The sequence below is a fragment of the Parus major genome, chromosome 20 (assembly GCF_001522545.3).
Source record: "Parus major isolate Abel chromosome 20, Parus_major1.1, whole genome shotgun sequence".
Classification (NCBI taxonomy): domain Eukaryota; kingdom Metazoa; phylum Chordata; class Aves; order Passeriformes; family Paridae; genus Parus; species Parus major.
In genome coordinates this window covers 12,263,964-12,288,033 of record NC_031788.1, presented here as the reverse complement: position 1 = coordinate 12,288,033, position 24,070 = coordinate 12,263,964, and the positions used below count along the sequence as shown (strand labels likewise).

The 24,070-nt window shown below is 40.9% G+C and overlaps 2 protein-coding genes across 5 annotated transcripts; one reads left to right on the top strand and one right to left on the bottom strand.

Annotated features, from left to right (window-relative positions):
• The first annotated feature begins 297 nt into the window (after positions 1–297).
• On the top strand, positions 298–24,070 carry RTF2 (replication termination factor 2). 3 transcript variants are annotated; one of them, XM_015647608.2, is made up of 8 exons: positions 298–421; positions 520–613; positions 831–970; positions 2,115–2,193; positions 17,981–18,094; positions 20,970–21,024; positions 21,126–21,218; positions 22,874–24,070. In XM_015647608.2, the coding sequence occupies exons 2-8, from the start codon at positions 581–583 to the stop codon at positions 23,056–23,058; spliced, it is 699 nt and encodes a 232-aa protein (XP_015503094.1). In that variant the 5' UTR covers positions 298–421; positions 520–580; the 3' UTR covers positions 23,059–24,070. The 3 variants fall into 3 exon arrangements, with proteins under 3 accessions (XP_015503094.1, XP_033374934.1, XP_033374935.1); XM_033519043.1 differs by having other exon boundaries at positions 17,960–18,094; XM_033519044.1 differs by lacking the exon at positions 17,981–18,094.
• LOC107213312 (beta-1,3-galactosyl-O-glycosyl-glycoprotein beta-1,6-N-acetylglucosaminyltransferase 7) lies at positions 6,890–14,339 on the bottom strand. 2 transcript variants are annotated; one of them, XM_033519042.1, is made up of 6 exons: positions 14,038–14,339; positions 11,463–11,823; positions 10,942–11,038; positions 9,198–10,601; positions 8,666–8,761; positions 6,890–7,932 (listed from the first exon to the last, which is right to left on the bottom strand). In XM_033519042.1, the coding sequence occupies exons 4-6, from the start codon at positions 10,171–10,173 to the stop codon at positions 7,706–7,708; spliced, it is 1,299 nt and encodes a 432-aa protein (XP_033374933.1). In that variant the 5' UTR covers positions 10,174–10,601; positions 10,942–11,038; positions 11,463–11,823; positions 14,038–14,339; the 3' UTR covers positions 6,890–7,705. The 2 variants fall into 2 exon arrangements, with proteins under 2 accessions (XP_033374933.1, XP_015503092.1); XM_015647606.3 differs by having other exon boundaries at positions 9,198–10,228; positions 14,038–14,338.

Genomic DNA, 24,070 nt, shown 5'->3' with positions numbered 1-24,070 from the left:
GGGGGTCGGGCTCTGCTCCCAGGGAACAGGGACAGGAGGAGAGGGAACGGCCTCAGGCTGGGCCAGGGGAGCTCAGGGGGGACAGAGCAGGAATTTCCCCATGGAAAGGGAGCTCAGGCACTGGAACTGCCCAGGGAGGTGGTGGAGAACTGATCTAGAATTTTCCCAAAAACCTTCACTGAAGTTATTTTATGAATTAACTTGGACTGCACAAGGCAGGTTTGGTGAGAAACCTGGGGCTTTGCTGAATGCTTCGAGTGTGAGCTGATTTAACGCTTAAATAATTTACAGATATTTTTAAATAATGAGAGTTTTTATCCCTGCAGGTTGACAAAGTTGCTGAATTGGTGGCCAGGTGGTTCTACTGTGCCCTGAGCCAGGAGAAGCTGCGTCGGCCCATCGTGGCCTGTGAGCTGGGCAGGTGGGAACGTTTCCATGGACCCCTCAGGAGTAAAAATAAATTATAAATACAAAACATGGTGGCAACCCAATGGAATCACTGGGATTTTTATGTTTCAGGCTGTACAACAAAGATGCCATCATTGAATATTTGTTGGACAAATCCCCTGATAAAACCCCCATGGAATCTGCATCCCATATCAAGAGCATTAAGGTAAACATGTTGTGTTTAATATGAGAAGTTACAATGTTAAATACATGGGTCATGCTGTAAAATCTCCATTTGCTGGTGCTCCCTGCATTAAAGTGTTAAAAAGTGTGATTAAAGTGTGTCAAAGTGTTTAAATACAAAACATGATGAAAACAATACCAAGGATTGTTATCATGGGGAAAAAAAAAAAAAGCTTAAGGTTTGCATTTTTGTTTTCCAGAATGTGACAGAACTGCAGCTGGTGGATAACCCAGCGTGGTGTGGGGACAAGGAGAGCATCAAGGGGGACAAGTACGATGACCTGCAGTCTGCACGCTTCATCTGCCCCGTGGTGGGGCTGGAGATGAACGGGAGGCACAGGTCAGTGCTCAGGGCTGGAACAGTGGGCTCAGAGCAGGGAAAACTGAATGCAAAATGTAAATCATGTGCTAACCCAGGCCTTGGTGGGGAGTACCTGTCTGGCTTTCAGCTTTCAAGCTTGAGCTTTCAGAGTTGAAGAGACTTCTGGGTGTCCTTTCATGTTATGCTCAAGAGTAAAGATGAAAGTTTACCTTTTCCTGAATAAATTTAGATGTAGAGGGTAACGTTGGCAGGAAAGAAACTGACTAAATGTTGTTTGGGGGCTGAAGCACGGGAGATGGGATGAGACCTCCCTTTCAGTCACATCAAGCAGTTGGAATCATGAATTGGTTTGGGTTGGAAGGGACCTTAAAGCTCCTCCAGTGCCACCCCTGCCCTGGCAGGGACAGCTCCCACTGTCCCAGGCTGCTCCAAGCCCCATCCAGCCTGGCCTTGGGCACTGCCAGGGATCCAGGGGCAGCCCCAGCTGCTCTGGGCACCTGTGCCAACCCTCCCCACCCTGCCAGGGAACAATTCCTGCCCAATATCCCATCCAGCCCTGCCCTCTGGCACTGGGAGCCATTCCCTGTGTCCTGTCCCTCCATCCCTTGTCCCAGCTCTCTCCACCTTTCCTGCAGCTCCTTCAGGGCTCAATGAGCTCACCCCAAAGCTTCTCCAGGCTGAGCAACCCCAGCTCTCCCAGCCTTTCCTCATGGGAGAGATGCTCCATTCCACCTCTGCCTGTGTTAGGATCAGACTGGAGATGGATTCTCTGTTCCAGCCCTGCAATCCATCTGTGTTTTATTGCTCTAGGGCAGGGAATTTCCTCACAGCCTGGTTTGGGCAGAGCAGCAACTTCTTTGGCACCTGAGGGAGGAGGAGTTCATGGCTCCACGGTTGCAAATAATTTCTTCTTGCAGGGAGGGATTAGCCAGGAGACACTTAAGATAAAAAACCAGAATATCTATTGTGGTTTAATATACCCAGTATTTTTAATTCAATTCTTACATCGTGTGCATTAATACTAAACTAATTACCTATTTAAATATGCTGATAGTTTGATTAGGTGTAAAAACTTGAGGAGAAGGTGGGCTCTGACCTGCCAGCACTGCACAGATCTCTCTTAGTTTATTTAAAATCACTGTGTGTTGTCTTTTCTTTAAAGGTTCTGCTTCTTGAGAAACTGTGGCTGTGTGTTCTCTGAGCGTGCTCTCAAAGAAATTAAAGCAGAAGTTTGTCACAAGGTGAGTTTTACCTGCTGTAGAAGCAGCTGGGCCATGTGTGTGTTTATACAACTGCATTCACTCCTCTCAAAAGGGAGTTTTTAATCTGCATATGCAAATTGAAATGGAACTTGTAAAAGTTCTGTTCTGTGGAGGCCTCACTTTTTCTTAATGGCCTTTCTTTATTAAAAACTGATTCTAAATAGTTACAAAAATGAGTATTTTTGTTTTCAGTTTGATTTTGCAGTAACTATTTTAGAATCTCCTCTTTTTTCCCCCCAATATTTGGTACTAATTTCAGTTTTTAAAAGGGTGATTGGTTTGGTTTTGGAGGTTTTGTTTGATTGGTAATTTTATCTCCCTGAATGCACATGGCTTGTGTTTTTATCAGCATCTGTTCTGTGTTTAAACTGGTTGTATTTTCAGGTTGTTTTGACCCTTGTATTTTTGAAGGACATTGGGTTTTTTTAAATTTTTGTGTGGGGCCACCTTTGTAGAATTCTCAGCAGTTCCATGAATTCTTGTAGAAAATACTGACTTTGATTCACATTGCTGCTCTCCTTGTAGAGGTTTTTTTATAGCTAAGGACAATTATAAAATGAGCAAATCCCTTTTTTTCCTATCACTGCTTTCATTATCAGCAAGATTTGTGGTGAGAGTTGCCAGACTTAGGTCGTTATTTAATTTCTGTGAACACCCTGCTACTGGATAAAATTGGATATTTAATGTGGAGTATATTTATATTAAAGAAGACCTGGGAAGGAAAAATTTCTGTCTTGGTAAATTGTTGGATATTGTAAGGTTTAATCTCATATTGCTCCTTTCAGTGCTCATTTTGTTCTGTCCTAATGGCTTTGTTTCCTCTTGGCAGATACTAATTTATTTTTAATGAGGGTTTTTTGCATCTAAATTTTTGTTGATGGATGGGTGTAACCAGATCATAAAATGCAGGAATGAGATGTTTTGTCCATGATTTGGCCAGTCTGATAATCTTATAAAAACCAAACGAAGCCCACATTTATTTCCCTGGATTTTTTTTGGTCAGTAATGAGTGTTTAGCATGCATGGAAATTCTTCACAATACTCAGAAAGATTCTTCCAGAAATAATTAAATGAATATAATATTTAGTCTTTCATCCTGTCATGATTGGATTTTGATGCACCAAGACAATGGTAACCAGCTGAGAGAACACTCATTAAGGTCAGAGGGATTTGATAGATTTTTGGGTGCATTCTGATGCTGTTCCCCTTCAGAAACAAAAAGGGGAGTAGAACTCTTCTAAACAGGAGCAGAGGGAAGTGGCTGCTGTGCTTTGTGGTATCTCACAGTTTGTTATGTCCAAAGCACTAATTAGCAGCACATTCTGCATTTCTGCACCAATGGGACATACAGGAAAATAAATGAGTGAAGAAGAAGAAAACAATGAAGTATTGTGCATTGCCTGTGCTCAGATTGCAATCTTTTATTAATGAATAGAGTCCTCTAATTTTGCTAATGCAAAAAATGTTGAAGTACAGAACATTTGAATGTTGTGGGCTGTCTCAAACGTGTTTCTGCTGGTGCTAATTATTGTGCTTTAGGAATTACAATAATTTTGAAGCAAAATCCTCTCTGTGAGACCCCTGTGAGCCACAGCATTTTCCTGACCTTGCCACCTTGTGTGTTTGGCCTGTGCCATCCCACCTGTGTGTGCTGTGTGACTTTGCAGAGTGACATGAGGAAGGTTCACAAAGGATGATCCTGTCTTGTCTTGGGGCTCTGTTCAGTTCTCAGCCAGCAGAATCTGTGGTTTCACCTCATCCCAGAGCTCTGCAGTGGCTGCAAAAGTGGAGAAATGTCAGTGTGGAGCTCTGGGCCATTCCCATCCCCACAAATGTGGGATTCAGGAGCTCTGTCCTGGGTGTGCCCTTTGCCTGTGAGTCCCCACTCTGCTCCCTGTACCCAGCAGTGATTTCCCACAGGAATTTGGAAAGAGATAATGAAAATACTCCCCAGGGAATATCCAGACCTCTCACTGCTCAGTTCTGAGCTCAGTTTTTACTGTGGCTGCTCACAAGAAACAGAGAAATCCATTTGCCCAGTGGTGTGCAGGTCACCAAAGAAGTGTTTAGGAAAAACCAGGATGCATGTGCAGGTTCTGTCTGATTCAGGGAAATGGGAAACACCAGGATGATGCAGGATTGAACATTCCTTGGTTTTTCTTGACAGCACTTGCCAAAGTCCTGGGTTTGAAGGGGTCTAGGGAAGAGGAACCAAACTTTCTCTCAGAGTTCTTTCTTTTGCCTCAAAGAAACTTCAGATGAAGAGCTGACAGTATAAAATACATGCACTTACCTGCTTTCCTGGAATAGTCAGACTGGATTGGTACCGGGAAAGGCACAGGAATGGGAGAGGCTCTGTCAGGGGTGGGGGCCCATTAGCAACTGTAATTAGTGTGTGAGGCCATTCTTTAAGTGCTTTACCTTGAAAATAAGCTGTTCTTTCTTCACATCTTAAGTAGCACTTCGAAGGATTGGCTTTAAAGAATAACGTTCAAATGAATGTTATTTAGAATATGTTATATAGAATTTTATCCAAGGATAAAATGGAGCAGCATTGAGAGAGAGAGATTGTCTCTCACTGCCTGCAGGGTAAATGATTTCAACTGTCTTGCTAAAATATAAAACTTCTTGGCTTTCAAAGATTTGTTGAAAGAGCAGTGAGAATTTTTTAGTGCTGGTTTAAGGTGGAGAGCAGGCTTGGTAGATGAAGTGCTGGGGACAAATTGTGTAGCTTCTGCTTAGACTTAAAAGAGTTGGAAAAGAGCTTTTGTCTGAAACAGAGCAACTTAGGAGTGCAAATGCATCTTGTAATACATTCTTCCACAGAAATGGATTTGGCTTGAGCCAAATTTTGATCAGTAAGAAGGGCAAATTTAAACTCTCAACACTGTCACATGCTAAAATGTGACTTAGTCACATTTCAGTCAGCAGGCAGAGAAATAACTTTGCTTCCAGAAGAGGAATCTGTAGCAGCAGCTCTTCTGCCTCCTGTTCCTCAGGAGGAATTCCCTGTGATGGAATCTGTCAGTTTAAAACTTACACTTTGGAGCAAGGTGTTTAATTCTCCAACAGCCTAAAATTAAAAGAACAATCAAGACTGTCTGTTCTCCCTGTTTGTGTATCCCATGGGATGTTGGAGGTTCCAAGTCTGTGGGGAGCTGTGTAGGTCTGTGGATTTTGGTGTGCCCGAGTTTTGTGGAATTTCTGTTCCAACTGGCTTGCAGGTTCTTGCATGGGCAGTTTTTGGTGTCTGCTAATTGGAAGTCTGCTATTTGACAGAAATGATGCTTTAATTTGGGAGCTGACTCTCTGAATATGCTAGAAGTGGTGTGGAGATGTTATGGAATTGGTGCTGGAAGTCCTTCTGGGAGTCACTTTGAAAGTTAAGGACAAGATTACATGTAAAATGTACTTTCTTGGATCACTTCAAAGTTTGATTTGGGCTTGTTTTCAGAGTCAACTAAACACAGACTTGAAGCAGTGCCCTAACTATTTAGCTCTGTGCCATATCAAACACAAGCCCATGTTTAATTTAGATATGAAGCTTTTTGGAACAGAATTTATGCCTGTGGCAGTCAGATCCAGAGCTGTGTGTGCAGCAGTGGTTCCTGGAACCAGGGTCACTTTGGCCCTTTCTGTTCTTAGGACACCAAAATTAACAAATATTTACTAAGGTCTGAAACTTGTTATTGATCAACTGTTAACATAATAACACAGAATCCATGAAGGCTTTTCATGGGTGTTTCAAGGAGATGATGTGGTCATGGTAATCACAATAATGAATTGAATGTTATTTCTTACTACTTCAGAATGGTTTAGTGATGATTTTTCTAAAATTTTCTTTCAAATACAAAATCCTTTAAGCAAAGGATGCAAAGTTGACATGGGTCAAGTCATACCAAAACTGTATTTTCAGAGGCCTTTTTGTGCAGGTTTTTGGTCTGGTTCAATTTCTGAGAAAGGAGTCCATGATGTGTAGTGCCTGGCTATTGAATTTTTCATTTTAATTCAAATTGGAAGTGATTCCCAATGGTTCTGTGTGCTGGTGCCAGGGGTGAAGGCTGGAGACCGGATTTGTTGCAATGATGGCAATAAGGAGTGTTCCATTCCCGTTCTAAAAGACATCATGGAGTGGATAAACGCTGGCAGTGCCCAACAGTGGACTGGAGAGAAATTAATTATGAATATTGCTATGATTAATCCATTCCAGAGACCCATTAGCTTCAGTAATGTTTTGGAGAGAGACTCTCAACAAGCTCAGCATGAACATGTGCCTGGCTTTTATTTTCCTTTTCTTTTTTAGCTTTATTTCCCTCCATAAAAAAAAAAAAGTATGTCCAGCAATATTTAACCACAAGATAAGTCCTGGATTATCCATGAAACTGAGGACATGCATTTGTGTTGAGTTTGTAAATAAATAGTGACCAGATGGCCTTTCTTTAGGTGAAAGTTCATTTGCAAGAAATGATGTTTCCAATAAACTTGTGTGGGAAAATGAGGAGTAAAGTTCCAGCAACCTGGGAATAAATTAACAAGAAACTTTCATATCCTGTTGTTGGTTAAGATTTTTTTGGTAATAGGCTCTATCTGTAGCCAATATTCTTGAAAAAACCCAGGGATGTTTTGGGTGCATACTGAAGATTACATTGAAATTGCTACTTTTAATTTATTTTTTAAATTATTTATTTAATTTTTATTTATAATTTGCAGTTTTTAATCAAGTGAATCATCCTGATTCCTGCCAGGTGTTACTGCACTTGCTGCAGCCTCTTTGCTTCTCTCAGTCAGGTACACCGGGATAGAAAAATGTTTGAAAAATGGGTTTTTGTTCAGTTTTCCTGTAATCCCTGCCTTCAAATTTTCCCTGTATCCTTGCCCTAAACTCCTGCAGAGACTCAGAGCAGAGACTTGGAGGTAAACGTGTTGCAGGATCCTTCTGTTATTAGGAGCAAAGCCTGGGAAGGACCACAGTGATGTTGCCATGCTACAAAATGAAATTAGGGATGCAGCTGGCCCTGGGAAATAAAAACAAACCCACATCCCCCAGTGGCATGAACTGTGTCACAAACTGCTCGTCACTTACGTACAAGCTCTGAAATTTTAGCATCAACTTCATTACTCAAAACATTTCCTGAGACATTCAGTGGTCATGACTTTAATTTGTTATTTCTTCATACTTTATCTTTGTTCAGTCACTGCTTCCATTTTATTATTTTCATGCCAGTTAGTCATGCTTTGGCTGTGAACATGAGGAATATTGACTTTTCCAGCTAAATAAGTCACTTAATGGATTATGAACTTCCCCCCTTGTCTTCAGCAGAGATTCAGACATTCTTTGGGAATTAACCCCTCGCTGCCGGAATAAATAACCCCCGATTATTCAGGGAGTACAGGATTGTGCTTTCCCCTCGATGCACTGAGCAAAGGCCGTGGCTGTAAATGTCATTTTTCTGTGGCAGGATGCTGCAGTTTTGCGAGGAGAGGGCTGAGCTCACACATCCAGCTGCATGTTGAAGTGGCTGCGCTCCTGCAGGCGCCAGTGCTGCTCGATGGGCACCTGAGCCTGGCGCAGCACCTTGAGCCGCAGCCGCCTCTCCAGGCACTCCAGCGCCAGCGGGTTCCCAGCAGCCTCAAACTTGTTGGCAAACAGATGAGGGGACTCAATAATCCACTGCAGGTCCCCCAGGCCGTAAATGCAGATGTCTCTGACATAATGACCTGCAGGGACAGATTGGAGAGGTGTGGCAGCAGAGGGAATATGAAGGGAAGCTCTTTTAAAAATCGCTTTACACCTTTTCATTTCTGCATAGAAATGGAGCTGGAGGATAATGTTAGAATATTCTAAAGATGAGGGTTTGGGTTTATGTTTTATGGAAATAGATTTTTGTTACCTCCAGCTGGTTCCCTGCCATGTTACTCTGATTAATAAAACGTTGTAGTTGGGCATCAGATGTTCTGATCTCCTGCTGGGATTCCCTGCTCAGTCACACCTGGGCTCAGCTTGCACACTTGGAGATTTTAATTATTTCTGCATGCTTTCCATGTGCTCAGCAATGTTCTTTTGTATTGTTCAAATTGGAGGGGTTGAACCCAATGTTGATGGAAGTACCTGACAAACATCCGGGTAAAGCCCCTCCACTGAGAACTGATCAGTCAAATTAGTGCATTGCTAATTAGGGGCTGATAGAAGGGTTTTCAGTGCATGGATACTGTGCTCATCTCAAAATAGATAAAATACCTAGCTAATATATTAATATAACATATATCTCAAAATCACTTTAATTGGATATAGTGCAGTAATTTATAGGGCACCTTGTTTTATTTCATACTTCCAAAATAAATTATATATGACCACTGAGGCATATTAAATACCTGGTTTAAATAATATATAATCACCAATTAATGCTCCTCAGTGAATCAAATTTAAGTTCATGATCAAAATTCACATTACCTTTGCAGCCTTTGTGTGAGAGTCCTTCTTGATCTTTCCATTTAATGGCTCTTAGGTCTCCTTGCCAGCCTGCATTGGGTGTAGCCCCTGGAGCATCTTTAAAAACAAAAGGCTCTGATAAAATTCTTTTCTACTTAATACAGGGAAAATTTTCACTGCTGGACACTTCTTAACTGCAGTCACATTAAGTGTTTATTTGCAGATATTTATGTCATAAGAACAGATATTCTCAGAATTATTGTTTTTTTTTTTATTTTATTCCTTGAGAGCAAAAGCTTTCATGCAGCAAAACACTTTTTTTTAACCAGAATTTTTCTAACTCCTGGTCTGCACTGAAGTAGCAATTTCCTACAGGCAAGCTTTATTTCTCAGCCACCAGAAGTGACTTTACAAAAGGGCAGCACCAAAGCTGAAGAAATGACTTTATTTCTGCAATTCAGAGCTGTTCAGCTGCGAGCTGGAGCTCAAAGCCTCTCCCTGCCTGAGCCCTGCCCTGCTGGGGATTTTTGGGGCAGAAATGCCAAACTCTTACCAGGTAAACGATTGAGGGTGACCCAGTAGTGCTCATCAGGGCTGTAGGTGTCCCTCGACCACTCCAGCAGAGCTTTGGCGCGGGCATCGCTCAGCGTGAACTCCACAAAGTCCTTAGTGAGGATGTAATAGGCACTGCCAAAATAGATGGTGAGGTTATGTGGAGGCTGAGCTTTCCTGATCTTTGCTGGGTACACGTAGGGCACCCCAGAATGGACGTACTCCCTGTAGCTGACCTCTGTCCTGTGCTTCACATGAAGGGGTTGCACTATCCCAGGAGTGATGTTTTTCCCATTCCACTTACTTTTTATGTATTGTATGATTTCTTTATTTGTTTTCAGGGGGTAATCTTGACCACACAGATTAATAACATAATTCCACTGAACTTTGGAGTTAACGAGGTCTCTCATGCAATTAATATCAGCTTGTAATCTTGAAAACCCTGCATAAACAACGTGTTCTCTTTTGGAGGAAATAAAAATATTTTCAAAGCAGTTAACGATGTTCTGTACAGCAGTTTTATAATCTCTGGGTGACTTTTCATCAATGTGGATGCAGTAAATATTCTGAGGCATATAAATAGCTCTTAGCAGCCTCACAAACATTTCCAGCTCCTTGTGAATTGTAATAATGTACGCCAAGGAGAAATTTCCTTCTTCCTCTGACAGCGGTCTGGTGATAAAATGCAGAGTCTTCAGGACTGTGGAGCAGCTGCAGGAACTCTGAATGCAGCTGAGGGCTTTGGGCTGGTAGGACTTCTGACAAAAGTTTCCAATTTTAGAGGCTGCAGGTTTCCCCACAAAAAGAGCTGAGCAGATTTCATCCGGGTAATAACCACACTCTGCTCTCCTGACACGGAATTTTTGGTCATTTGACTCGTCATAAAGTGGAACCTTTAGGTAGATGAAGGTGTAGATGAACATACAGACAGCAACACACAATAAAAATTTTGATTTCTTTGCATGAAGTGGGTTCATCTTTTATTTCCAGATCCTGTCTTCTTATCATAGTCCAATTAAACATTCAGATCATCTGAAAGGAAAAGTGAGATAGAGGGAGAGAACTTTTCTGTTTCTTTTTTTTAAATAGATGCCGTGTTAGTGCTGCATTTATAAATGTTGGGTTTACTACCAGGAGGAACTGAGTGTGCCCATACTGAGAGCACTCAGCCCCTGGGAATGCAGAGCCCTGAGGCAGGAATTCTGCATTTCCAGGACAAAATGATCTCCAAAAGAACCCAAAATGGCTTTGAATTCTTCACTGCTTGACCAAGGGGGGCTCAGCTCCTCAGGTGGGAGTTTCCTGTGCTCAGAGGTGCTGGGTGAGCCCCAGGGAAGAAGTGAGCTCTGAGTGCTGAGGAGCAGCTGCTGCTGAGATTTCCTCAAGGCCTGGGAAACTTGAAGTTCTGCCAGAGGATCAGAATTCAGTAAATTAAATCAACAGAAAATTTATTAAATAAACAGAAGGAAGAGACTAAAACGTAATCCACAAAATTGTCTGGGTTTTATCCTTATAAAGTCAGCAAATGTTTCTGACTCTGACATTTTAATTTTTTTAATTTTTTTTTTTCTCTGACATCTTTGTACTTTGGGAAACTGAACAAGGGGACAACACACATTTCTTATTTTTGGTACTTGTGCATACCCTGAGGTAATAAGGACTCACATGCCAGTATTGGCATTCTGAGATAACTAATTTACAGCAGGATTAGCACAGGAGTTTTTCCATTTTGGTTTTTTCCTTACCTTGTTGAACACTCAGAGGAATGAGAGTGCAGCCAGTCCTGAATCCCACAGCAATTACATGAAGTCTTTATCCTTGAAGCACTTGGTATCAAAATTCCTAGAGAAAAATACCAATGTTTAGCTTAACAGTTAATTTTTTTAAGATTTAAATTTTATTTTAAAGGTAATTAACTTTCTCTTCTTTTAGTCAGTGATTGTTTTAAACAAAATTTGCATTTCACCTTGAAATATTTTGCACTTTGCAGCTGTCAAAATCATTAAGTATTTGGCTTTACACAGGAACGGAGAAGAATAGATTTTTATAAAGGTAGTTTCATTAGAGGAATGCTGCTGAGGTTGGAAAGCTCAAGGTTTTCATTAGAAAGAAGTGGAAAATATTTCTTTTTAATAAAAAATCAGCACCTCCCTTAAAAGCTTGAAAATAAAGAGGCCATTGTAGTTAAAGCAGCAATGAGACTTGAGATTCAAAAAGCATTAAGAACACAAATTGAACCGAGGGAAGGGATCCTCCATATTCCCACCTTTTTGAGATTTTCTTGGGCTGTTGGGAAGGAATGTATTTATCCTTTGGTCCTCACTGGTAAGCACTGGATTTCATGCTGGAATGGTGCCTCTTTTCCACTGAGCATTCCCAAAAGGAGAGCTCTGTGTTAGGTGGAGGGCTCGTCCATTTTCCTGGGATGTTCTTTCAGCAGCTCCAAGAAAAACATGAGGAAATCAGCTCCCAGGAGAGTGTTCTTGCCTTTGAGCTCCTCAGGGATCCATTCACTGGGTAAACAACCTCGATGGGAGCGTTCCATCCATCTGAACAAAAAGCTGCAGCAAATCAAGTCCTTGTCAACCTTTGGATGCTGTGCAGAAAGCAGGAGAGCAGGGATGCCACTGCAAGGTGAAAAGCAGGATTTTTACATTAAAAATGAAATGCCTCCTGTGCCAGAGCCCAGAGAGGGTTCCTGTGAGGATCATAATGTATGTACCCAGGGGCTGGAATTGGGGAAACACCGATTTCTGTGCAGCTGGACTCAGACAGAATCTCTATTCTGAGGGAATAACTAGCAGGAGGAACACTGAGATTCCTCTGAATTAATGTCACGAGATCTCTGGGATGTCACAGGGAAGGTTCATTCTGAATATAAGAATTACACTAAAACCAGCAGGCAGCTGTAAAAAATATTTGTGATTTTATACCTGATTAAATATAAAACAACACCAAGATTGTGGGTTCAGTCCCTGTACAGATAATTTATTTGGGAATTGGACTCAGTGATCTTTGTGGGTCCCTTCCAGCTCGGAGTATTCTCTGAATCCATCCAGAATGAGGATGCTTGGCAGGTTTTTTTTCCTTGCATACATTTAGGGCAGATTGCAAAGTGTAATTCAAGCTGTAACCTCCTTGTTTCATACACCTGAATTTTTATTACCCTTCAAGTAATAGCTTTGGGGCTGTTTCAGGCTGTTAAGTGTTTACTATGGATTTTTTCCTACTGGACTGTGTGACATCTAGAAACTGTATTTTTATGGCATCATTAAAACACACAAACACCCCATAAGAGGCAGCAATTCCTCTCCAGTGTTAACTAATTTATGGGGGACAGCTGAATGATGGAGCCTGGCCTGCAAGAACTGAATTTGACATCTTTCAGCCTCGGGGGGATATTATGGAATAAAAGCAGTGGCTTTTTGGTAGTGTTTGACCAGATTTCGAGCTGGAATTGCAGCTGGCAGTGCCACTGGATATGGAATTTGTTGGTTTAGCAGGATCCTCTCAGCCCTGTCTGCTGGCAAAGATTATTCTCCCAAATTTCCTCCTTGAGGAGCAAGAGATTCCCATTGGGAATGTCCATAATAACCCAATCCAACACTGGGAGTATCCTGCCCTTGAGTCTTATTATGCAAGAGTGCCATGAAAGGTATTTTTTGTTAGCAGAATGTCTCTGGAACCCAGAATTTCCTATGTTATGCACAGGTTTTCTAAATCTGGAGGATGAACTTGCATGAATTTTTAAAACTCCTGCGAGTAGTGTGTGACATTCTTGGGAAAAAAATAAAAATAAAAAAAATAAAAGTAGGGGTTTTCAAGCACTTTTGTGGATGCTTTTAAGGATATTAGTTTTAATAGAAAATTGTTCTAAGTCTAAAATGCTCCATCTGAATTAACAAAGTAAACTCTAGAGGAAAGGAGAATGATGATGATGCCTGGAAAAAGGCTGTGAAATGTCAGCTCAGCTCACTGAGACCCCATTAGCACATTCTTGGCTGCGAATTTTGTAGTAACAATTTTGCTTTTTGCTGTTTCTCCCTGCCATTTCGGGACTGCATCACTGCACCTCTAAACATTCTGTTTTCTCTGTCATCTTTGCTTTTGCCTAATATTAAAGTTTAGATAAAGTTTGCTTCGTATGACCTCGTAATTTAGTGAGATAAATGACTTGGGAATGCTTCATCTTCTAATAAAATGCTGAAAAAGCCTTAAATACTTCTTTCAACTTTTTTTCATAGCTTTTTTTTTTTTTGTTGTTTGAAAGTTATTTATGCAGGAATTAATGTAGACATTTTATAAACAGGAGAAGACTAATTCAATCCTTTAAAAAATGTTAAAATCAACTCTTTTAAGTGCTTTTTTTTTGTTTAAATGGGGTCAGAACACAAAGCCTGCTACTGGACTTTGAGTTGCATTGAGTAAAAGCATTTCTCCATCAAGCCCAGTTATTTAAGTAAAATACTGCGTTCCAATTTACTGATACATATACAGCAAATTTATGAAGTTTTAATGTTCATCTTTACTATTTTCCTGTTATTCTATGTGTATTTGACCTCACAGTAATTTAAAACAAATACAATGAAAACTATTTAAACCCTTAAGTTACAAAGCTGAAAAAAAAATAATTTGCATAAATACCGTTATTTTTATAATACAAACAATTAGCAGTAATTACCTCCATCCTTCTGTGTATCCGTCACAAGGTAAAGAAGGGGAAAAAATATTAACCTTACTATAGATTGGAGTAAAATTGTAAACTTTATGTAAATGTAAAGTAAAATTGCCGCTTTACATAGGGAAAAAGGAATGCTGCGATGCAACTGATGCAGCCTTACCTCGTCCAGAGTTAGCCAGGAGACGGCAGCATAATAATAATAATAAAGAGAATTGCAGGGTGTCATTGTCCTTCAGCAGAGCCGTGTCCCTTATCCCGGAGCAGGTTAACCATTAACCGGGAATGTTTGCATCCCGCTCCCTGCAGCGCTCAGCATTGGATCCCGCAGGAATCCGCCTGCAGCTCCCGGGAAACTTCTGCAGGCAGCCTGGGAAGGGCTGGGAGCCGGGATACTGCGGGGAATACTGCGGGGAATACTGCGGGGAATATTGCGGGGAATATTGCGGGGAATACTGCGGAGGAGCTGCTGTGCCCCCCCAGCCTTCCCCCGCTGCCCCCGAGCTGCGGCTGCTGAGCCCGGCAGAACTGGGAGAACTGGGAGCCTGCCTCCTCCTCTTCCTCCTCCTTCTCCTCCTCCTTCTCCTCCTCCCCTTAACTATTCGCCTGCCGAAACTTTCCAGTTCCGAGGCGACAATTCCAGCAGGGAATTGCTGCTGCCGGCCATTTCCAGTGGCTGGAAGCTGGAACGAGAATAAGCGAAAGATCTCCTTGAAGCACAGACCTGGCTTGGGAAAAGCGCTTTAGCGTAAATTAGGAAGAATTAAGGTATGAGTTAGTGATAGAATTAAACGTGAGAGCCTCTTAGCAGTGTAACCACTTCTGTAAAGCAGGGATCAAGCCAAGGAAATAAAACAGGAAGGATTTGGATGTAACTGCTGCCACTTCTGCAAAATAGAGTCCAGCCCTGGTGGGGTGAGGAGATAAGGAGGAGGCTTAAGTGTCACTGCTGTGTCTGAACACTTCTGTAAGCAAAGGTCCAGCCCTGCTGGGCCAGGAAAATAAGAGGAACTGATACAAAAAACTAGAAAAACAGATTGTGTGGTAATGGATAGGAAACAGAAGGACATAATAATAAAGCACAGCTATAAATACAAGACCATGAGTCTCGTAGCAGTACGGTGAGGTGAGTGTGATGAATAGGTTTGGTAGAACCGTGTTTGTAACCATGAGATACAGGAACCACAAGTTGGGTAAGGCTCCAGCCCTTAAAACTGTAACTTTTACATAAGCAAATAAACAAGGGCAGAAAGCAGCACTGTAAAATTGCAAAAGTCTGTATAAAATGAAGCAGGAGGTGTTAACCCCTGCGTGTTCTCTGCTGCCATAAAGATGTGCTTTGCTTTACAGGACCAGATGGATTTGAATCATCCTTCACACACACAGTGTTTGCTGTCACAGCCTTTTAAAGGTTCTTAGGGGGTTTAATAAGTGGAAAGTTGAGCCTAAATGTGCTGAGATTCGGAGGACACATTCTGATAAAGTCAGAAGTAAACAAAGAGAAAAACCTTAAAATTAAGGCACAGCTGCAGAGGTATGGCAGGTACAAAATTATCACTGATTTTAAGAGAAACTCTGTAAATTGAGGCTTTTTTCTTGGAACTGGTTTGGAAGTAGATGCTGTAGCTCCTGAGTGAAAGTTCATGTTCTGTGAATCACTGGCTGGGAAATTTCCACTGCTCCCAAGTTGTCCTTTACTCTCTGACCCATTGCATGTCTGGCTTGGGTGACAATGTGAAAAAACATGTTCAGCAAATCCTACACTCCTGAACTTTTAATGGCTAAACCTCTGGGAAATTCACTCTCTGAAAACAGGTTTTACTTAGCTGTGGCAAGCAAGAATAATCTTTAATACATGAGCACGTGTGGCTGGGAGATGAACAGTGAGATGGTCCAAGGATGTTCAATTCTCTCCCTAGATGTCTCTGTTTAAAGAGGGACACTCAGGTTGTGGCCATCCATGTCCCACATCCTGGTGGGAATTGTGCATTTCCTAGTAATGATCATGTTCAGGAGAACTGCAGGAATTCACTGGTCAAATTTGGAAAGAGCCTTTAGGTTTCTCTGAAAACATTAAACTGTAACACTGGTGTAAACATTTAGATATGAAAATATATTTGCCTGTTGTTCATTTGTATTACATTAAGACTGGAGTAGTCATGCACAGAATTACATTTTGGATGCTATTAAAAAAAATAATGTCTCAATGTATTTTACAGCAATAAATAATGTACAACTCTTGTCTTAGGCAGCTGAAACTGTGAACTCTAGAATTCAGGAAGTCACCTTAAATTAAGGTTTCATTGCTACTTTAAAAATCCTGTATTTTATACTTTAAGAAAGATAAGAGCTACATCATTTAGGAATGTTCTCTATTCAAGGTACTAAGAACTACAGGAAGTACCTTCATCTGTATTTAAAGGCCCAAGATAAACAAGGTACAGCAGAGGAGACCCCGTGATACCATAAAACAAACATCTGCCCCGAGATCTTAATTAATCTGAAGGACAGAACATCTGTCCTTCATCTGAATTTGCAAAACTGAAACTTCTTCCTGCTTTTTATCTCATTAAGATGTTTGGAAGGGTATGGTCTCTGAGATAATCCAATGTTGTCATAGCAAAAAATTTTCTGTTTCAGGGAATGGAAAGAACACTGTCATCATTTCCTTGTTTCTTGTAAATACTTTCAGTTTTGAACAATTCCACTTGTATTTTCCACATGGGAACCTGGATTTGCTTGCTCTTTTAAAATGCAACATTTAATGAAATTATAGAGTCTACTGCCAAAATATGTTTGAAACGTTGTATTAGGAAACACCCTAGAGAAGAAATTGTGGGGCTTCTAGAAATGGATCTGTGGGGCTTCTTTAGAATCAAGGCACTGCCAGCTCCTGCCTCAGAATGAAGACTGAAATTCTTGATTTTGGAGCTTTCTCACTCCCAAGTGTGAGATCACAGCAGGCTGGGATTTCTCATTGAGTAAAAGTGGAAAATCTGGGCTACTCTCCCTTTTCTTGTGTGTGCCTTTCCTCTTCCTGCCCGCTGTCCTGTGCCTCTCTCTGACCCCTGTGTCTCCTCTCTATCTCCCACCACTTGGGTTCAGGTTCAGTTTTAGTGCCAGAGCTGTGCTCAGCACTGGAGCAAAGTCCTGCCCATATGTCCTTTCATTTGTTTAATTCCTACTGCAAATACAGGAGTAACCTTTCTAAACCTTTGCTTAGAAAAAAGAAGAGTAATGGCAGAGTCAGGATTATAAATTAATCTTGCAGATTAATAGAAAGCTTCTGCATTTAACAAAATAACCAAAAACACCCATCCCAAAACCAACCAAAGGAAAAAAGATAAAAAAGAAAAACACTAACCAAAAAAAAAAAGCAAATTGAGACCTTAGACAAGAAAACATCATTGTGAGTGTGCTGCTACATCAAATAATTGCAAATGTGCACAGGGAAACATCTGTGCCTTCAAGTATGAAACAAATGTGGAAGTACACAGAGCACATTACAGCCATTATCCAGATTAATTTATGAAAGTAGTTGGAAACTTGGGAGTGTTTGATAAATCAGATAAGGGCACAGTCTCTGATACAATCCAGTGAGGCAGCAAGGTTGGGGTAAGGAATTATTCTGCTTTTATGACCCCTTTTTATCCCCACAGTAAAATTAAAAAAAAATAATAATAAATAAAAAAGCCACCTTCATGTTTTCCTGTCTCCCAGCGGAAGAGAAAAATGTGCTGTTTGTTCCAGATGTAGAGGAATAACACCTTTGGTGTTGTCCCTGCTCTGTGCAAAGGAGCTGCTCCCATCAGTTGTTGTTTCTTATCTCACTGAGCTGAAAGACAAATTCTAGAGCTGAATGGCATAAGTATCTTAATCAAATGCATTCATAATTAAAAATCAGAAAATACTTTTGGGTTTTAGCTGTGGGGTTCAGAAAATTGAGTAGGTTTTAAGTAAGAATATATTTTAGTACATTTGTGCCAGTGAAACAAGGAACCCGTGAACAGAAAGTACATAAATGAATAAAAGAATTGGTTCAGATTGTTTTTTATAGGAGACAGAAAAATAGAAATGCAATCTAGTCCTTTCTTTTCTTTCATAAGTGTGGCACTCCCTTTCAAGAGGAGGATGTGATTGTCCTTAATGGTAATAAAGAAGATGTGGAAATCCTGAAGAAAAGGATGGAGGAAAGAAGACTTAAAAGTAAATTAGAAAAGGTAAGATTTTTATACATTATTTGTTATCAAATTGGAAGAATTCTTTTCTGCAATGAATCTGCTCTTAGATTTGCTGATCTCTGTAAAGAAGGAGGAATTTACTCCATGAGCTGTGTTGTATTTAAACACTATTTTGAAAAGCAGTGGGGTTTTTTTATGTGTATTTGGCCAATAACATCTTGAAGTTGTACATCCTAAACTTTCTCCTGACCAGCAGGAAGTGCCTTGTGCACTCCAAATGGGTAAAATGGACTCTTGCAGCAATATTTCAGGGTTTTCTTGAAATTAATCCATTCTAGTAATGAGCTACAATATCTCTGTATTTCTTGTGGCAGTTCCTGATGATGGCATCAGTTTTTTTGACCTTATAAAATAAGATTATTGGCCTCAGTCAGAAACAGGATGTTGGGATCTGTGCATTCCTGGGCTGGTGCTGTAAGACTGTGGATATTTATCATGTTTTGTGGTTCTCACAGTCCTCAGCAATTACTGCACCCCTCATTCCCACCGTGCTGTTGAGGCCTTTGCATTTTTCCATCTGCCCAGGTGAAATGCAGTGGAAATCAAATCCTTGCAGCTCTGCAGCACTGCCCTGTGAGCTGGGAGTTGTTCTGTGCTGCTGAGCTGTCAAATGACACTTGTGCATACGGGAATTTTGTCAGCACTGCTGTTTTTCCCTGAACTCCCTGGAGGATGCCAAAGCAAGCAAACCTTTAGTGCTGGCTCAGGCCAGGGTGCTCAGACTTAGCTGGGTCTCAGCAACATAAATCACTGTCTGATCCTTTCAGCATCTGAGACTTGAGATGGAGGTTTCATCCCTTGATTTTGCCATGCAAATATTTCCCTGGTTTGTTTTAAAACAAATGCTTGTTTACTTGTCAGGGAACATATGATTCCTTCTCATCACAGGGGCTTTATTCATCTGTGCCAGTGCAGCATCACTGGGCCTGGGCAATACATCAAAAGGATGGTTTTCCATAAAAATCCTGCTGTTCTGTTTCCTGTTTCTCATAGTCTCTGCATCTCATGTCTGGTAGCTTCTGGCATAAGAGTGATAATCTCATGGTGTCTATTCAGAGAGTTTTTTTTCTTTTTTTCCCCTCAGTATTTGGCAGTTCAAAGTTTGGGGAAAAAACCAGATTTATAATTTGTTTCTAGGCTGTTGCCTATCTCAGCAGATGAGTGAGTGGCTGATTGCACTTGGTTTGCTTTAGGAACAGCTCCTGTAGCTTTGGGTCAGATAGTTTTGAATCATCTGGAAGGTGATGCTGCCCCCAGTTTGTGCACAGCAAAGTACCTGAGTGTGCAGGGCTGTTGTGGCTTTTAGGGTGGCAGCACAAAAGGACACCGTGCCCTGGTCCTGGGGCTCTGTGTGCCCTGGGGGAACATGCAAATGGGATTTGTTTGGTTAGTGGAGGATTACAGGACAGGATTTGCAAATCTCTCAGCCTCAAGTGGTGGCCTTGGTGTCCCAGCTGGTCCCTGCAGCTGGAACCAACCTCTGCTGTCCCTGCAGCATCTGAGACCTGGCAGCTCCAGCTCAGCAATTCCCATTTCCTGGCACTGCTATCCAGATTCCCTCCTCACTTCCTTCCTTCCTTCCTTTTAGCAGGCTTGGTGGACCTGCTGCGTTTGGGGCAGGAAGCACAAACTCCTTTTCTTTATCCCCACGAGACAAAACATCAGGAAGATGCAGCTGGGGCCAGAACAAAAAAAAATGATTCAAGCTCAACTGTCGCTGTGCCCATACTGAAATCTCTCTCTGATCTATATTATGCACAGTGAATTTATTCATCCATAGAATGACAAACATCTGGGAAGTGACTTTGCTTTGGAAATCCACCCACAACAAAAGGAGATCCCCTGCACTGAGGTTTTCCAGGTGCCCGAAGGCCAGGTTGGGCAGGAAGCTCTGGGGAAGGTGTCCCTGCCCAGGCCAGGCTTGGGATGAGCTTTAAGGTCCTTCCCACCCAAATTCCACGGATGTGACAGCAGCAGAGCCAGGTTTGAATGCAGAGCCGTGATCCTCTGCCACCCCCTCCTGTCTCAGCTTTGCAGCAACATCTGCTGTGGCATTTCTTCCCTCCAGCGTTATTAATCCTTTGCTTCACAGCAGGGCTTCTCCTGAGCTTGAAAACAGAATTAAATATATTTATTTTCTTTGAGTTTGTGCAGCTGTTTTAAAACATGGTCACAATTCAGAATGTATCCAGCGAGAATAATGCTAATGACTGGGCTGATACATCTTTATGTAATCAAAACCAGTAAGGGGATTTTTCTGGTTTTTAATCTATATAAATATAAATTAATTTGGAAAATCTGCTGCACAGATATATTTTTTAAAATTTAGATTAACTATTTGCATCTTGTCTTCCCAAGCAATCCTGCAGCAGGGAGTTCAGTTATTGACAGGTACCCAAGAGGGATTGTTTTGTGGACTAAACAAAATTTAGTGGATACAAGATTCCAGACTCTTCTGAAATTTTAATTGAAAATTTTATTGATTACAATTATTTGTGTCTTATTAATGTTGTGCAATTTACTGTCCTGCTGTGTGGCTTCAGATTATCAGTTAATGATATTAACACACCCCCCTTTCAAAGTACACAAACCAAAATATTAAATCCAGACAAATCCAATTTTGTCCTGCAGAGTTTTCTTTCATGTAACTGCAGGCTTCTCAAGATTATTATTTTTTCCATGTAGAAATAACACAAAAAATGTGGAAGGAAGAGCTCTACAGGGTAAGAAATCAGAATGTACTGAATTCAATAGTGTGTCTATCAAATATGAGTTTTATTGGGATATTAAATTAAATATTGGGAGTTTTATCTCCTTTCAGTTTGTTACCAGATTTCTGCTTGTGTTGTTTCAGAAATCAAAGAAAGGCAAGACAGCAGCAGCAGCTTCTCAGCAGGAGCCCTCTGCAGGTAATACAGCTCCAAATTCAGTGTCACCTTCTGAGTCTTGAAGCTGTCAGAATTTAATTTTTCTGTTGGCTTTTTGTTTTATTTTTTAAATTTTTTTTTAGATTCTGCAGGTCCTTCAAAAGTTAAGAATGGAAAGGATTGTGTCAGTTCCAGCTCTGGGGAAAACAGGCAAATCATCTTCACCAAAAGTTCAGGTTGGTGCTTAATCCTAATGTGAAAAACGGGGACAGATTTGCTTGTTTCTGGCATTCTAATATTGCTTAAATTGGGAACCTGACTTAATGAGATTAGAGATTCTAATTTACACAGTCATGGGTTTGCTGTGTTTTCCTGGCTGTGAGGCAGTGGAGGAGAATTTGCAGTTTCTTGATGTACAGTTAATCAAAAACTATGTTATGACACTTTATTTGGATGAATTTTGTTAAAAACCCCTGATTATTTAACTTTTATTCCTCTGTTTTACCTACTGTGTGTCCTTGGGAGCACTGAAATAAAACTTTAGGCTGGACTGATGAATCTACAGCAGCCTTGAAGCTTTGAGTAAACTTGGCAGCCCTTAAATCCAAAGAATGGTGCCTTGTCTTTATTTAATATTTATTCTGCTATTTAATGTCCCCACAGTGATATTTTCAAACAGAATGGGTACATTCTTAAGGTCAGTCTGAGGTTTCTTTGGGAAGAATTATGTCCTGTACATTAAAAAATCAGAATAATTTGAAGAATCTGAGAATGATGATCTGTAGATAAACTGGGAGAAGCAGAAATTCCATCAGCAATGCCTGACCTGCCCTCTGCTGTCTGCTTTTATACAGGAGAGACTTTCCAAAATATTTCATTCCAGATGATGAGAATTGCTCCTGGACCTTGAGCAACCTCAAAATTCTAATAATATTAATGAGGTTTTTCTTCTTTTCTGAGGATGTAAAAGAAAAAGTGCCTTTTGAAACTGTTTCTGTTGGGGTTGCACACCCAGTTCTGTGAGGATTTGGGGTTGCACACACAATTCTCTGAGGATTTGGGGTTGCACACACAATTCTCTGAGGATTTGGGGTTGCACACCCAGTTCTCTGAGGATTTGGGGTTGCACACACAGTTCTCTGAGGATTTGGGGTTGCACACACAATTCTCTGAGGATTTGGGGTTGCACACACAATTCTCTGAGGATTTGGGGTTGCACACACAATTCTCTGAGGATTTGGGGTTGCACACCCAGTTCCTGGGAGCCCCTGTGCCTGAGTTTTACCCAGGATTTTGAGTTTCTATGTTCATTTCTCTGCACCAGAGACTTGGCTTTTTTTAATACCATCCTGCAACTTGGGAGATTAAATAATAATAATAATAAAAAAAGGATTTTTATGTAGCAGTAGATAAAATACACTGAGAAAAAATGGTATCAGAAGCAGAGGATGGGCATTTCCCCACTGCAGATATAAAATGATTCAGACCATTGCTGTTGGCCATAACTTTGCAAAGAATAAAGGGAGCAGAGGGATTCCCTGGGGAAAGGTGTGGCACAAGTTCAGCTGCTGGCATCTGAGAGCTGATTTCTAAACAATGCTGCAGGCTGCTGGGGACTTCCATGTTGCCAAAGAGCCATTTTTCACTTGGAGGAATAAATATTGTCAGTACTGAATTGCAGTGCAAGAGATTTAGAGAATTCCTCTCAAGATTTCTAAATGTATTTTGAGTGTGATTTCTAAAAGCTGTTCAGTCCAGTTATGGGAGAAATTCATGAGAGAGCTGAAAAATATATGTATTTTAATTTTCAAACACTGTTTTTCATCTTTATTTAAATACCTTTATCCATTGTAAGCTGTCATGCTTCATTCTATTTCTTTTTTCCCCTCAGAGAATGGAAATCCATCAGTCCCAGGAAAAGTCAATAAAGCTTCTTCCACCACCACCAAGAGATCCATTGCAGACAGTGAGGACAAGTCTGAGGCTTACAAATCTATTTTTACAACTCACAGCTCAGCAAAACGTTCCAAGGAGGAGTGTTCCAACTGGGTTACTCACACAGCTTACTATTTCTGAAACAATGAGAGCCTCAGTGGAGCACCCAGGGCTCCTTTCCTCCCCCCTGGCTCTCTGTGTCCAGCTCTGAGACAGAAATTCCGTGCTGATCTGATCCTGCCTGGAATTCCTCAGTTTCTGTGTTGGTTATAAACCTGTTGGTAGCTGGGGAACCTTTGTCAGCTGCAGCTTCTGTTAAATAAAAAGCAGACCAGCAGAATCTGTGTTGTACCAGCAGGTTTCTTTCTGAAATGTTATTATTTTTGCACAGAAATTCTTCTTTTCTCCTCCCAGCTGGATGTTGTCATTCTGAGCCACAGAGTCCTCAGGAGCAGCAGAGAGGGAGAAGTTCCTGCTCTCCTCCTCTGTTGGTTTGTGCCACCTCTGTAAATACAATTTCCAGTGTATTACTACAGAATTCAAACCCTCTGTAACTTTCTGACAGCAAAAAGAGAAATAATGACTTTTTTTGTCAAGCTAACAGGGCCCTCAGTAGAACTATATATTTTTAAAAGTTTCTGCAGGATATTTTCAAATAATTTACCTCTGGACAGAGCAGATGACAGCACAGTCATGAAAATGTTTGTGCAACATTCTTGTCCATGTTGTTGTAGCCTGTTTTTAACAGCAGAATATTCCCTTGTTAATGTTTGAATCCCATAATACCCACATGGAATGACCAGAGGGAAGGCTGGAAGCTTTTCACTTTCCTCTCTCCTTCTTTTAAAATTGAAATCTGCTCTTCTAATCTTGGCACAAACTAACCAGAATAGAAATGCAGAAAGTAGGAGGCTTTTAAAACCACTGCATGATGTTACCTTGTTACCTTTGTGTGTGAAAATGATTAATTATCCTTGTAATTTCTTTTTAAAAGTGTCCCCATGTATAATTGGCAGTAGTTACCTGGAAATTCAAATGCTGTGTTGATATTTGCATAGATGGTCTCCGTGATTCAAACAGCTTGAATGAAACTGCTGGGATTTTATTATTATTTTGATAGGTATAATTAAAAATTGGCTTGCTGTAGAATTTA